We start from the raw sequence: 16,853 nt of genomic DNA, 5'->3' as shown, positions 1-16,853 counted from the left end.
AAATTTGGCTAAAATCAAACCAAAATAGGTTAGCGATAATTGTCGCAAATTTATACACTATGTTATGCTATATCAAAGATGAAGTTGAATGTTGAAGTCTGCTATTTCTAGGGGAGAATGAAATTGTAATAAATAAAGACACTGAAAGATGCTGATATTGGATAATCAGGAAAACCATAAGCCTTCATAAGAAAGTGTAAACCAACTTATTTTAGCGGCTATTTAATTTCGCGATTTTCTTATTTACTTGATGAAGATCCAAGGTTTACATATTCGCGACGATTCATATTCGCGTTATTTTTCTACTCGCGAAAGTCGCGAAAATAAATCGCTCGCGAAAATAAGTTGGTTCACAGTAACTGAAACGTCGTTAAGCTATCTATCTAATTTGAAAAACATTTAATGCACGTTGACTTAACCCATTTTTGCTATCACACACCATTGCGTTGTTTCAATAAGAGATATGTGTCTTTCAGTATATGCGCTGAATTATGTGCGTGTGTTAAGAATGGCACATGAAGTGTTCCCGCTACCGCTATCTAGGAACACGACGTCATCGTTGTTGTGACGTTATCTATTCAGAGTTCCAATACAAGTATCATTGCAAGTAGACGTTCTTATTTCTAAGCCTTAATTTGTGTCCGATACAACCACTCTACGATATTGGTACCGAGACCAGGATGAATCTGAAGCTACGTTCGATACGAGCTGGACATAGAAGTGCAGTTTCCAGACTAATAAAGAAATTTGAAGACGTTCAACAGGAAGAAGATGGAACCATAGACACAGAGAATTTATCAAACATATTGGATAGTCTGAAACGGAAGCAAGAAATTACGCAAGTTAGATGAGGACATAGTACAGAAACTGGACGACGGAGATATTGAAACAGAGATCGTTGAAGCAGATGAGTATGCATTTAACTTAGAAGGTAAAATTCGTCAAGTCAACAAATTTATCTTAGTCAAAACTACATCGTTGAATACACACGCAGAAAGTTTTACTTCACGCATAGAAACTGCTCAACCCATTCATACTATAAACTCTTCACATACAGAACACCAGAACAACTCAAATTACCGTTTGTCAGATTTTCGCCCATCCTTCAGCTCAACTAGTGAATACAACAAACTACCCAAGTTGAATCTCCCTACTTTCGATGGAGATATACTTCAATGGCAGTCATTTTGGGACTCATTTAAGACAGCCGTGCATACGAACCCAACCTTAAGCAATGTCCAAAAAATCAATTATTTGAAATCGTTACTTGACGATGAAGCTCAAAAATCAGTGACAGGTTTTGCGCTCACTAATGCAAACTATGAAAAGGCAATTTCCCTATTACAAGAAAGATATGGTCAGCAACATAAAATTACACAGAGGTATATGCAGGAACTTATTGATATTACGTCGCCTAGGTACACACTTTTCAACCTCCGACAATTTTATGACAACATTGAAATTTACATAAGAGATTTAGAATCACTAGGACAAACTGATGATTCATACGGAGCGCTGTTAGTGCCAATAATATTGAACAAACTACCAGGGGAAATTCGAAAAAAACTTGCAAGAGAATTTGAGTCCACTAACATACGCTTGGCAGACCTACGAAAAGGCATATTTAATGAAATAAATATCATGGAAGCCGGTAACTCAACAGACAGTCTTGACAATCCTACCGCTACTGCAGCATTTCACACCAATGTAAAGGTACATACAAAACAAACAAACAGACAAATTCACGTAAAGTCATGTGTGTTTTGTAAACAACCACACGCATCGGTAAACTGTTCCAAAGTTACTGAATATGAAGACCGCATGTCAATAGTAAAAAGAGACCGCTTATGCTTCAACTGTTAAGGACATCACAATTTGGTTGATTGTAAGTCAATCAAATCATGCAGAAAGTGAGACAAGCGTCATCACACGAGTTTATGTAAAGAGAATACACATAATGATTATCTAGACAGTGTAAACGTAAGTACCATACAACACAACGCGAAGGAACCGGACACAATTCCACAATCACAGGCAACCACAAATGTTTTGCTCAAAACTGCAATTAACCCTGTAAGATCGGGACGACACTGTTCAGATGCCAACATTCTTTCTGATGAAGGAGCACAGAGATCGTTCATCACAGAAGACCTATCCGTTAAATTACAGTTATCAATTACTGGCACAGAAACTTTAAACCTATGCGGATTTGGGGACAGTGCAGAAAGTACAAGAATTAGACACTTAAAAACTAGTACTATTTATTTGCTAACAGTTGAAGGACAATTGCTGATCAGAGAATTGATCTTACCGGAAATCGCCGCACCGCTCAAAACGTACACCCGTACAGCTGCAAAATTGCCCTATATATCAGGAATAGAACTCGCTAATCCAGTTACCGCGAACGACAATTTTTACATCTCAGTACTTGTAGGAGCCGACTACTATTGGTCAATTGTAGAAAACCATATAATTTGAGGCAAGGGACCTACTGCCGTGAAATCCAAAATTGGTTATTTATTATCAGGACCACTTCACGGTACACCAAGCTACAATAATCAGAAAACATTTACATGAAAGTAAGAGCACCACAAAAGACAGAAGAATGCAACTCGGAGAAGCTACAGAAGACAGAATCATTTGGTATTGAACATATTGACGAGAGGACAGGAAGAAAGAAAGTATTAGATTCATATCAGAAAACATTTATAAGTAACCTTGACAACAGACATTTCGATGCTTTATCCCAGAAAGAAGATCACACACCTTCACCAGTGAACAAAGAGATTTCAAAATGGAGAAAAGAAAATGTTATTAAAAGACTTGAAAAGGAACCGCAATTATTATATCCGCTAGAACTGACCACTGAAGAATATGTAGAACCGTGATGAAATACTGCCCGCAGGACGACCGAAGGCCGATGAAAAAGCAAAGATAAAAATGTGGACCAAATGAGACTATCGTAAAATTTTATGATCGTGCTTTATTACAGACTGTAAAATAGTTTTATTTTCATTCGTGCCCATTATCAAAGACAGTGAAATATATTCAAAGTTTTATATTTATCAGAAACAGTAATTCAAAGTGAAATTTTCATAATTTATTTTCATTTTATTGTAATTAAATTCATTCGCGGGCCCCCAGAATGTTAAGAATTGCACATGAAGTGTTCCCGCTACCGCTATCTAGGTACATGACGTCACCGTTGTTGTGACGTTATCTATTCAGAGTTCCAATACAAGTATCATTGCAAGTAGACGTTCTTATTTCTAAGCCTTAATTTGTGTCCGATACAACCACTTTACGATAGCGTGTTAGTCTATCTCGTAAACATTCAACGCAAATTAGATTGAAGTTAGAAATAATGTTTTACAAAATTACACACAATTAAAGATGATACCAATTACCAATCCGCTTTAATGGAATACATTATTAATTGATGCTGCAAAGATCTATAAACAATGTCCGATTACGTTACAGTTTAACGCAACAATGACATTTGCTTAATAGCAACATTTTATCAATGCTGATACAGATTTTTCAGTCTAATACCTTAGTTTATAGAATTGAAATATCATGTTCAAATCATGGAATAAACTGTCAAATGATAACACTTTATTAGAACCAGGTTTAATCTACCATTTTCTACATTTGAAAATGCCTGTACCAAGTCAGGAATATGACAGTTCTTGTCCATTCGTTTTTGATGCGTTTTGTTATTTGATTTTGCCATGTGATTATGGACTTTCCGAAGTGATTTTCATAAGTTCAGTATTTTTTTTATTTTACTTTTTATCAAATTGATGGTAATAAGTAACCTGACGTCTGGCTGCAACTTGTGAACAATATTAGAATTACATTTACGTTCTTCTATACATTTAATAGAGTGGAGAACGATACCAATGAGATATTCAAACTCATTCGTTAAAAGCAAACTGACAATGCAATGACAAAAAACGAAAAACTATCAAAATATAAACAACAGTATACAAAACCGAAGACTTGGCAACACAAACATCACAGAAAACTAGGAATCTTTTCAATTGCTCAAAAAGGGCTGCAAATAGTGTTCAACATGTGGTACACGTAGCTAATTCACCATTCAACTTAGCATGCTAAAACCTCATTCACCATTCTTTAACTAAATACTTGCCTCTAACTTGTACCATGATTAACAACCCCTTTTTGGGGGTTGAGATCGTGTTATAAAATAGAATATGTGGTATGATTATCAATGAAACAACTCTCCACAAGAGACTAAATGACTCATAAATTAACAATTTGTTTTCAATATTTTATTGATTTGTGGTTTTTGATTGTCGTTTCTGTATCTCCTGTTTCTTCTTTAATAAATATATTGTAACTTTTTTATTTCATTTCTGTGTTGTTTCTGTTTGTTTCGTTCTAGTATATAGCTTGGTTTGAAAATATGATATTGATAAATTCTAACTTTTACCTGCAGTGAGGTTTTCGTGCAACATATTTTGAGATTTACTGTGTTTTAATAATTAAGGTTATGACATGCCAATGAATACACGAAGTGCAACACATATCGGACAGGAAGAAAAACGGGAAAACCACAGTTCATTCAATAAAACTTCAGTTCCCCCAATGGCCTTAGTTTTGCAAATATTAAAGTTATGTAAATTGTTTGAAGAATGTTGTATGACATTTAGTCTTTTTTCTTTAGATTAAGGTGTTTGTCGACTGTACACTTATTATTTATCCTACTGTCCCCATGGTTTTTTTTCTAATTTCAAATGACTTTCAAATATGTATGACATATGTAATTAAACTTTATTTATTATTATCATGCATGTCTGTTTATTTTTTTTAGTTAACTTGTGTTTTTCCATACACATCAAGTGCAAGTTATACTTTCATCTTATTACAAGGCTAATCAATTAACCAAGGAGTGAACGCTTTGGTATACTTAACCATGTTCTACATTATCATAGTTATATCACAGCAACACATAGGAATCACAAGGTTTTCAAAATGAAAGCAATACTCTATAAATTTCATGTGTTCGAAGCTGTTTAGACTATTCAAAACACAACATCAGTTAAATACTTATAGTGATCAAAAACATATTTTCCATGCAGATATCTTAAATTGCCATCTTTGCCTCAGAGGCGCTAGTGATACATATATTCTTTATGAAAAATATACAATTGAAAACAGTGATATAAATTCCAGGTCATATGATAAGGTTAAACCTATTGATCGACTACGCCTACGGGTGCGGGAGTTTCTCGCTACATTGTAGACCCATTGGTGGCCTTCGGCTCTTGTCTGTTCTATGGTCGGGTTGTTGTCACTTTCCCCATTTCCTTTCTCAATCTTACATTAACATTACTTAAATTCATAGGCCGAAAACATCTGAGAATAGACCAGTTTCATGTCACCGACCATTGAGTCAGTTTTTTTACATTTTTTCAACAGGTTTGCCCACTCTGTGGTAGGACATCCTCGTACCCGGTCAATCACGAGCAACCAATAGAAGTAAAATTTAATATATTATTGGTGCAATTTGGGAGGAAAGTTTACTGTTTACCGATGTTTTAGTTATTTAAAGAACGCATTTAACAGATAACTTTCTCTCAAAATTGATAAAAATCTTGAATTTACTTATTTAAACTGCTCTTGATTGACCGAGTACTAAGATGTTGTACGACAAACAGACAGACAGACAGACAGACAGACAGTCAGACAGACAGACAGACAGACAGACAGACGTACAGTCGTTCACAAAACAACATAGAAAACTTAACATTAAGCAACACCAACTCCACCAAAAACTTTGAATTATGTCAGGTAATATGGAAATTTTATGTAACAATATGAAGTTTGAACGTTGAACGTTTGTAAATTTCAAGCAAATGTGATCATACTTAGGATTAGTGGGAACATTTGTATTTGTAAATGATTCAATTCAAGAAATTCACATATTGACATAAGTAGATCAAGTTTCTTATAGAGTTGAGAATGGGAAACTTGGAATGTAATTTTAGAGACCAAAGAGTGGAAAACAAATCAAGGCTACCAATGAGTCTTCAACCGAGCGAGAAAATCCCGCACCTGATAAGTGTATCGGCTGGTCATGAGACTTACAAAGGTCAAAGGCTCTTGACTTTTGACAGGCGCAAATATGATGCGTGATTAAACATGTTTTCTGACAGACCCAAACTCTCCCTGTACATCTAACCAAAGAAATATAAACAAACACACTGTTATAATGTATTTTTCATTTTATTTTAAGGTAGCTGTCCCATTGACGACTACCTCACGTCTCATTTTATTCATATTTGACTTTGATATCGATTCAATAAGCACATAAATCATTCAGTATAAAACAGTATCACAAATTTCAATTTGTAATGTGTAAAACGAAAGTACTAGTACCTCAATATTAAATAAATCAAAAACAAAACTTTGTATAGTTAATTATTTCTAAATACATAAGTGCATATATAAGTATTTCATTATTTCAATATCTGTATTTATTATTTTTAGTGAGGAAACAGGAAGTCGTATTGAACTTATATTTTCTTTAATATTATTCCTGATTCAAAGTATTTACTTAGTGATTGGGAAATTGAATGTGTAGATTTTTTTCCTTCTTTTCAGTGTTTTATTTGAAAGAGTAAATTTGATACATCCCTTAGTTAAAATGAATTATTTCTCTTTAAATAGTTCACCGACCTATAAAATGTGTTTTTAAAACAAAACAACGCATCAGCTGGTAAATTCCATGATACTGTAAATAAAATCATTTACCAAAGACGGTCATAAAGCTGTAGAATTTTATAAAGAATATTACATTGAAATTATCACAGTTTAAATTATGCTGAGCTGATAAATATTGAGTCTTTTTCACCAATATTGGTTATTTGTGACCGCAATGACGGAATGTGTTCTGTTGGTACTTGCAAATTGTTTTAGATTGTTCGTGGCTTATCTGTGTGATAAGTTGTCGTCGGATTACTTATCATAGAATCAGGTTCTATAGATTCAACCATAGTCTTTTGTGTTGTAGTAGTTGGACCCACAGCATTGCTTTTAGTAAATGATAGTGAATTTTCTGTAGTATCTCCCCTCCTTTTAAACATGCGTTTGATATCTCCATGAATAAACCTATAAAGTATAGGATGAATCACGGTGGATAAAAACACAACTGTGAGTGAGACGAGGTGCGTACCATTCACTGCTGTACTGGGCGGGACAACCATCTCTACCAAACTGACTGTTACAAATAACGACCAACAGAACAAAAAACATCCAACGATGGATACGGTCACCTTGAACGCTCTTTTTTCTTGGTTCTGTTTTGAAACTGATTGCAGCTTTGAAGTCCCTCCATTGTCTTCCTTTAATTTTAAACGTTTTTTAGCAATTTTATAAATGCCAACATAGCAAAAAACAATACCTGTAAATGATAAACCGAATATACCAAGTGCATAAATTTCGTAAATGTTATATTCATTATATGATGTTATTAAGTGTTCACAGTCAATGAGACTTTTGTTTTCTTCCGCTTTTATAACTGCTGCAATATCTGTAGTTTTAAAAGCAAGATTGATCCACGGTAGAACAAATCCAACAGTGGCCACAATCCAAATGATCGTGACAAATACTTTCGGATTTTTTCCTGGTTGAAACATTAATGATGCTACCGAGCCATATCTTTCTAAACTGATAAATAGTACATTCACACACAATCCACTAGCAGAGAAAGCAATAAGTGATTCATGGAAAAAACACAATATTTCATTGACGTGAGGCGAATGCATTAATACAGCGAACGTTATCGGGATTAAAAATACACAAATTGACAAATCAAAAATATGTAGATTTCTGATTAAGTTGTTGCCGGTTGTCATGTTTTTCGACCATTTCGGAGCCGGCAGTAGAAGAACAGCTATGTTGAAAAAGACTCCTGTGAGGAACTCAATCACAAGGACCAATCCTACAATTATTTTGAATTCCATCAACATTTTATTGATAACATATTATGCCAATGAAAATTGAATTCAAAATCAGTATACATTGACTATGTTGTGGTGTTTTTAAACGTCACGTGATTTGTACTTTGGAAAAGTTCTGTGAATTATCCACTGCTTTGAATTTTCTCGGAAATGTGTATCCTAGCAGGTATGATGTTTAACAGTGGACTACCTAAAAAAAAATAAAAGAAATAGTTATTTTAATATATTTTATTTAAAAGAGGGGCGAAAAATACCAGAGGGACAGTCAAACTAACAAATAAAAAACAACCTAGCACTGCCATGGCTAAAAATCAAAAGGAAAACAATAGTACACATCACACAACATCGAAAACCAAATAAAAAAGCAATAATAATCCCACCAAAAACTGGGGGTGATCACAGGTGCTCCAGAAGGGTAAGCAGATCCTGTTTGACATGAAGCACCCGTCGTGTTACTCATGTTATAAAACATCTGATAAATAGTAAATGTAAATGATTATCTATATCAATTACTAATGGTATACAACTTTAGTGGGGTTTAACAAATAATTGTCGATGATTTCGTTATTGTGCTTGTACTACGTTTAAAGCAAAATTATATGCATGAATTCTCAAAATTATATAAAGTTGTACAATTGTAATGATATCACTTTGTCTAACAAATTACATATTTGCTGGAAATTTTTTATGTGTGACATCATAATTGTATTAGTCGCATTTCATTTTAATGTGTATGACATTGTTCAAATGAAATAACTTATTTGAATATTTTATTGCTTCTTACATTATATTGCAAGTTCATAAAGTTCAAAAAGGTTTTTTGATAATGTTTTTGATAAATTTCATTAAAAAATCAACTACAAATTGTCGCAGCGATACTCTCTAGCCTATCATTTGAACAAACTCAATATGGAAATGTCCCGAAGATCTGTGTGATTCCCAATCAGATTGCGTCTGGCAAAACTAAATGGAGCGTAGCGTAGAGATTACTGATGTTAACTTGTAAAACGAATAAGAATGCAAACTTCTATAATTGTTTATTAATTTATTGCATAATCTTCGCAATGAATGACATTCGAAACCCGTAACTAAAACATTTATGTTATAAATAATGCATATTTAAGGTTTTTCTTGTCGTAGAACACACCGAGGGGTGACAGGATTGATCAAATGAAAGACCGACCGGAGGGAGGTCTTTCTTTGAACAATCCTGACACCCCGAGGTGTGTTCTACGACAAGAAAAACCTTAAAATATGCATTATCTGACTTATATACCGTCAAAAAATATTAATTTTATAAAGATTTGTAAAATTAAGTATCCTTTTTTACCGACAACACTAAAGTGGGATTTTCCTTTCTAATGCGTTCAGGTTTAATACGCCCTGCGGCTCATTTAAAATGTGAAATAAAACTCACTAAATAATTTAGATATAAACCTTTTAAAAATTGTTATCCATACACAATAAAAATATTACTGTAACTGCATGAAGTAAGACACAAATGTATTGTTACCATCTGATAACGGTGTATGACAAATACAAGACACATTGTAAGTTATTCATTGTATCACTTAGCTTATGGAAAAGGGGGAGGGGTATGTGGTTTTTTTCTCGTTTTCTTATGTTATTTCTATCGCGGAAGAGTTGTTATTTATTTAACAATTTTACCGTAATCGAATGAAAAATTCAGAAAGATTGTCTTTCGAACAGCATACATTTTATTAAAAGATAATCAGGATAAAATAATATACCCTCCGCACCGACCCTTTCGTGTTATTCAATAGAATATAAGATTATTTTATTAGTTGATCCTTTGATAGAGTAAAAGGTATACATAAATTTTAAAAAGTTACGAACTGACACGAAGACGAATATAAATACATGTAGGTCACAGTATGATTTCCTATTCAGTGTGTATCGTTCTGAACATGCATGAAATATTTGCCACTGGACGTTAAGCAATCAACCTATTCAGTTTGACTCAATAAGAATTTCAAAATCTTACACACGAATATGTTAAATCTGGATTTATTTTATGAAAGTCTACATTAAAATTCATCTGACCTATATAATAATGTTTCTTTATAATTATTATAGCGATAAATCAACAAAACTTCACGTTATTTGTTTCTAAAACTAAATTGCGGGTCTACAATGACGGTTTCTTTTACATCTATCATCGGTTGAACTTTAGAAAATAAATATCCAAATCGGCACCAAAAATCTATTAGACTAATAAAATTTTTAAGTAAAACATAGATTGCATTTTAATCAAGGAAAATAATTACCTTACACAGGTCATTATTTTATGCCTAGGAGCATATACCATTGAAACATGGTATCGTCCGGGTTGATTCTGAAAAAGATTGACCTGACGTTCTGAAAGAAAATAACTCCATATAGGTATATAAGAAGATGTTTACTTCCAACAAATTACAAATCAAATAAATTAAAAATATCAGATCCAGGAAAATCAAATTTTGTTTTAAACTCTCTTGATTTTTATTATATTTTTTCGGTTATTCTTTTGTACATAATTCACGCCGTTTGTTTTCTCGTCTGTCATTTTTGATTCCGCCAGCTTTTATAATCTGCCATGCGGTTTGTGTTTTGCTCATTGTTTGGAAGCAATACAGCGACCTACAATTGCTAACCTTTTACGTCAATTGGTTTCCAAAGGAGGATTATCTAATAGGTAATCATATCATATCATTATGTTTTTATATTTATACAAATACCATTGCCTCTAACAAGTCTTTGAAACTTGATAGAGAAACAATGTATAAAGAACATGTATTTGTTAACATATTAAATTCCTATATAAAGTTATCAAAGGTACCAGGATTATAATTTAATACGCCAGACTCATCAGTGACGCTCATATCAAAGTAGTTAAAACAACAAACAAATATAATTATTTGACGTTGATCATGTATCAAATTGATATTTAGACACTAAGATTGAATATGATGCAGTCTTTCAAAAAAAAATTACGTATAAAGGACAATGACATTTTCGTATACAAACACCTTTTTATTAACTACAAGATAAAATAATCAGGTAGTTCATGCTATTATTGGTAAATATCACTTAAATCCTTCAAACGAAAGATTTTTGCATGAGATAAATGCATCCGTTGTGGATAAAAATGACAAAATAATGAATATTAATACGTAAACAGTAGAATAAGTACAATACGGAAACGGGAGATATTATCATTATTGTCAAGGCAAATGGTAAATCTAAGAGCAGAAGAAACCGATTAACTCGTAAATTGAATGTTCGCAGCAACATGTCTATATTGTTGATATTTGTAATAATCCTATTGTAGTTTATATTTATCAGAACGTCAACAAAATATATCAAATAATAATATAGTATATGAATTGATCAAACGGAGCTTCAAATTGTAAAATAACCAAAAATAATAACAAACTCAGAGGACACTTCAAAATTGAAAGTCTATTTTCAAATGACAAACTCTAAGGCTCAAACCAAATCGAAACCTCTCACTTGTATGACAGTTGCATAAAACTCCATTCCATGACAACAGGGTTTGAACGAAAAAAAGGACATAACAGGTATATAAAACAACAGTAGTATACCGCTGTTCAAAACTCGTAAATCTAAGGACAAAAAACAAAATTGTTGTAACAAACTAAAATGGAGGGAAACGCATTAAATATAAGAGGAGAACAACGACATAACATTAAAATGTAACACATACAGAACGGACTAAGCATTAGAAAAATTCCGATGAGAATAACACATATAACATCAAAGGTAACAGTGTCAAAAATAGGATCACAGAAGTCAGTAACCACTTTAAAAGAAATGAATATGTCAATAAAGAAAATTAAAAAGGCAGATAGACAAAGCACATCAGCCAAAAAAAAGTCAAAAATAAAATAAAATAGTTAGTGAAGTCATCAATTTGAAAAAAATATGTTTTTCAAACGGTTGTTCACGCCTTGCTGTACCATTATGCGGTATTATTATGAATGTTGATGAATGTTGTGTGTGCCTAGTATGATACATAATTCTATTTGAAGCTTGTGAATCTTCGGCATAACATTCACCAATATTCATTCAAATTACCAATTCCAATAGCATCAAATGTGGGTGCTTATTTTGTTTTGTAGAAAAATACATTTTGAAAAAACTTACATCTGATTATAATTTTCAGTATCCTCACGTAAAAGCACTCATACACACGTACACGTGTAGCATAAAATTGTAAAAGTCGTTTATAAAAAGTTAACATCTGATCAGCGGTCAGTATCCAATAAAGTTCAACATGCACAAGGAACAAGTTTTAAAAGACAAATACACTAAAATTCACCATATCAAAGGTTCATGCTGTTTGTTATAGCTCTGTACTGTTGTGATAGTGTATCGAGATTTGAAACTCTTACGAACGGAACTATACCCAATACATCATCTATCGAGCAAATACACTTTTGTTGTATTATAAAACATGTATGTGACATAGAAGCCAATGATATGACGTCATGCATCACATTTTAAAACATTTCACATATTCTTTTTCATAATAAGTGATTAAACGGGTAGGAGTGTTAAACATAATACATTTTACACATTACACACGCTCTCAAATTAAACCCGTCAACTACTGATACCGTACACAAGGTGATTATAATTATTTCGTGATACAATTACGTCCATTTGAGAACTGTTAATGACCTACATTTACGTCATTTATGTCTACATTAATCAGAGTAATTGATAGTTTCTTGCAAAGAAAAATAATTATAATCTGGTAAAATCATATCTCGGCACAGACTTTTGCAACCTACAGTTTATAAGCATCCATTATGGTGTAACATCATACACATATCCGTTTAAACATAATGAGGATATAATCAGAAAAAAAATTGTCATTTGTGGAATGGTTACCTTTCTCTCTCTTTTTTTAGCAATACGTATGAAAGTTATATAGCTCAACTCATGCTTTATAAGATTATAGCGAAACTTATAAGACGGGTATGTTGTGTTTTACATTCCTTTATTATAAAATCCTTTATTTTAAATAAATGGAATCCGACAAATCTTGGAAAATAATGAACATGATTGCTGTTATAACCTAAGCCGTATTTGGCACAACTTTTTGGAATTTTGCTCAATGCTCTTCAACTGTGTACTTGTTTGGCTATATAACTATTGTGATCTGAGCGTCAATGATGAGTGTCATGTAGACGAAACGCGCGTCTGGCGTATTAAATAATAATCCTGGTACCTTTGATAACTATAAATATTGGTAAAGATCGAATTCACTGCGATCACTCATATTAATTACTAATACGGGGTTTCAGAATCTATTCAGTATTCAATATTGACAAATAGTTATCGTGGCTGATTTAAGAGTGGCTCATATATAATTTCATATAACAACACATATTAAGTCAGAATTGTATCATTATTAGAAAACGATTTTATAAACTGGCTGTATCTGCATTTACAATGGTGTCTTGCCCTTTTAATTCTAGAGTCATCGGGCCTATAAGTCTAATATCGGATACATACCAGGACCAATACAAAAACATCTGGATAATTACAATGGAATAATTGTATTTTTTTTCTGATGTAATTCTGTATAATAAATGAACATGTTTATACTAAATCCGTTTTAAAGCTGCTGATCATGTGCAAGTACCTGTTCATTGGCTCAGGACAAACATTGACAGATACATTGATAAATCTGATCACATGTTTATTTAAGAATTTTTATGAGAATATTTTTAGCTGCTGTCTCATTCTTAAAAACATTCAGTGTTCATATTTTTTATGTTCTTTGAATTATCGTATCATATTCTGTTACATTCACCACCTAAAATCAGTAATCGTTAGAAATTTATAATTTTAGGGATTTATAACGTGCATTTAGATAAAAGTCAATCGTAACTTCGTTTTGTTTATATTCCTTAATCCTTCAACTAAACAAAACGGTTACTGCTTATCTCACCTTAATGTGACATAGCACCGTTGTTACCAGATATTATAATAAAGGAACGTTTTTGATTTATAGTTTTATAATTTACATCAAACACACCAAATATTGTTCATCAACCTATTGGCCCTCATTAAAGATACACTGAAACAAAACAATTATCGTTCATGCAGAGGGCATTGCTATTAGTGCAATGTAACGGTTTCCGATATCGTGACTTTATGATATTTAATTATCAACTTGTAATTTTAGTCACGAGTGTACCTGATGCATGTTAAAAAAAACACATGTGAACAAATATATTATATAACATGTTAAAACTACTTTGGTGGTCTTGCAGAAGTTATATTAAAAATTCTCATAAAAATAACCATCCTAGTAAAGCGAGTGTTTCAGTTTTGTCCTTGTATCCATTTTTGCCGCAAATGATTTAAATATTTTATTTCCCGTACGTGTCCGGACACGAAAGTCGTTGACACTGAACATAATATTAATCTTTATGTTGATAAAATGTATATTGTTTTCAAAACTCATTCATGAATCTAGTTTATTATTTTTCCGTACAATAACCTAAGAAAAAAACAAATAGTAGAGCTAGATTCCAGACAAACATTATATAAAGATTTCCATTATAGTTTGTCATACGTTTATTTTAACTACCTGTCTATATAAATGAATTCCTCAAAAGCTTACGTTTAAGTACTCTGTATTTGTAATCGTCATCAATTAACCTTTTCGGAGGAATCTAAATGCATTGTAAAATATTTTATTAAAGCGTTAACAAAATCGTTTTGATTAAGTAAAAGCGTCCTTAAGATAGGAAATGTATCTAATGACGTTATCCTAGTTGTAAGTTGGAGTAAATGTATGAACAATTGAATAACAATATAAATAGAAAAAATTCAAATCACAAAAATACTGAACTCCGAGGAAATTTTAATCGGAAAGTCCCTAATCACATGGCAAAATCAAATGACAAATCACATCAAACGAATGCACAACAAATCTCATATTCTTGACTTAGTACAGGCATTTTCAAATGTAGAAAATGGTAGATTGAACAACTTTTTGGAAATTTTTTATCCTAAATGCTCTTCAACTTTGTACTTGTTTGGCTTTATAAATATTTCGATTTGAGCGTCACTAATGAGTCTTATGTAGACGAAACGCGCGTCTGACGTACTAAATTATAATCCTGGTACTATTGATAACTATTTACATTAGCTGTCATTGCATACACTTTTAAAACATTACATGATTACAAATTGCTATAAGTTATTCCAAATTTACATATCTTTAACTACGGATCTTTATGTTTTTCGGTCACGACACAATCAATTTGGACAATCTTTATTATAAATTCTTAGTTTTTGTATAGGAAATGAAACCCAACAAAAAGAAAAACATCTTACAAAAAAAGATGTTGTAAAATTTGTTTTTATGGAAAATTTATTGTTTCAAATCAGATTAAATATTAAGTGTACTACTTGAAATGTTAATTGCCTTGTTGATAATTTGTCTCAATTGTCATTAAAGAAATAAATAAGCACAAATATTAAGATACTATCATCTTTTTATCTGCTTGTGATAACAGTCACGAATGCAATGTAGTTCCTTTAATAATCCAGTTAATATAAATTAGAAGTTTTACTCAATTTACGCAAACTGAAGCGATAGCGTCAATTTGATGCACCACATCTGCACAAAAAGGTTTTAAACATATTGTATATACCAGGCTATCAAGTTATATAAATCATAAAAAATCAATTATGTATAGTTTGTTTATCCTCTAAAAACCTAGAGACCTAGATTTTTTTTTATTCAAGTTGCATTTATCATGTTTGTTTATTATCTTAATTGTGAGAAGTTGACTTTACAATTACAGATAAAATGTTAGTATGTGTTGAAAAGCCGATATTGCTATACATTATGCATCTGTATGAACAAGACTATTGTAAACGAACAAATAAGATAAGGTATTTATCACGGCTTATGGAAATCAAAAGCAATAAAAGTATTACAAATCTATTTTAATAACATCGTCAAGTTTAGTCTAACGGGAATAGAAAATAATGTGTTTGAAATTGTGTCCTACTCATTAACTAAATTTTGATTTTGCATTTTAGAAACATACTAAAAAAAACAAAGAAAAGATTTGATGAGAACACCATAAATTAAAACGATATTCTTGCACAAAATAAATATATCAAAACTATTGATGTTCGTCATTATCTTAAATTTTTGCTCTGGCTCACAAAAAGTAGTCAACATTTCGGTGTTGACATGAATATCAATGATGTGGTAATTTTTACAAATTTCTTGTTAACAAAACTTTTTTTGGCATAACTCTTTGGAATTTTGAATCCTCAATGCTCTTCACCTTCATACTTGCTTGACTTTATAAATACTTTGATATGAGCGTCACTGATGAGTCTAATGTAGACGAAACGTGCGTATGGCGTACTAAATTATAATCCTGGTACCTTTGATAACTAATCACAAATAAATTGGCAAATCAAAATTACTCAAAATATTTAAAGAGAGGAAAAAAGATACCAGAGGGACATTCAAGTTTATAAATCGAAAATAAACAAACAGCGCCATGGCTAAAAAATTAAAAAAAAAGCAGACAAATAATAGTACACAAGACACAATATAGAAAACTAAAGACTCAGCAACACGAACCCTACCAAAAACATTGTGTTATGTAAGTTATATAATAAATCGTTAGTGACAATTTGAACAAGATTTCTGACCAAAAAATATCATACTATTACGTTTTACTTGTTCATACATTTGAAATATCATTTTGAATGAGTTGAATAACTAAACTAACATAACCGTTTGAAATGCTTAGGGATGACTTTCAACACATTTTCTCCATTATAGAAGAGGGG

The 16,853-nt window shown here is 32.0% G+C and overlaps 1 protein-coding gene across 3 annotated transcripts in view; it reads right to left on the bottom strand.

The window, feature by feature from the left end:
- Nucleotides 1-6,274: 6,274 nt before the first annotated feature.
- Nucleotides 6,275-16,853, bottom strand: part of LOC134686213 (G-protein coupled receptor 22-like) — a 50,800-nt gene continuing 40,221 nt past the window's right edge. For all 3 annotated transcript variants that reach the window (XM_063545891.1, XM_063545892.1, XM_063545893.1), the window contains exon 2: nt 6,275-8,178. In XM_063545891.1, the coding sequence (XP_063401961.1) occupies nt 6,942-7,997 (1,056 nt within the window). In that variant the 5' untranslated portion in view covers nt 7,998-8,178 and the 3' untranslated portion in view covers nt 6,275-6,941. The remainder of the gene's footprint in view (nt 8,179-16,853) is intronic.

Source organism: Mytilus trossulus, chromosome 10 (genome assembly GCF_036588685.1).
Source record: "Mytilus trossulus isolate FHL-02 chromosome 10, PNRI_Mtr1.1.1.hap1, whole genome shotgun sequence".
NCBI classification, from domain to species: Eukaryota; Metazoa; Mollusca; class Bivalvia; order Mytilida; family Mytilidae; genus Mytilus; species Mytilus trossulus.
This window is presented reverse-complemented; position numbering and strand designations above follow the sequence as displayed.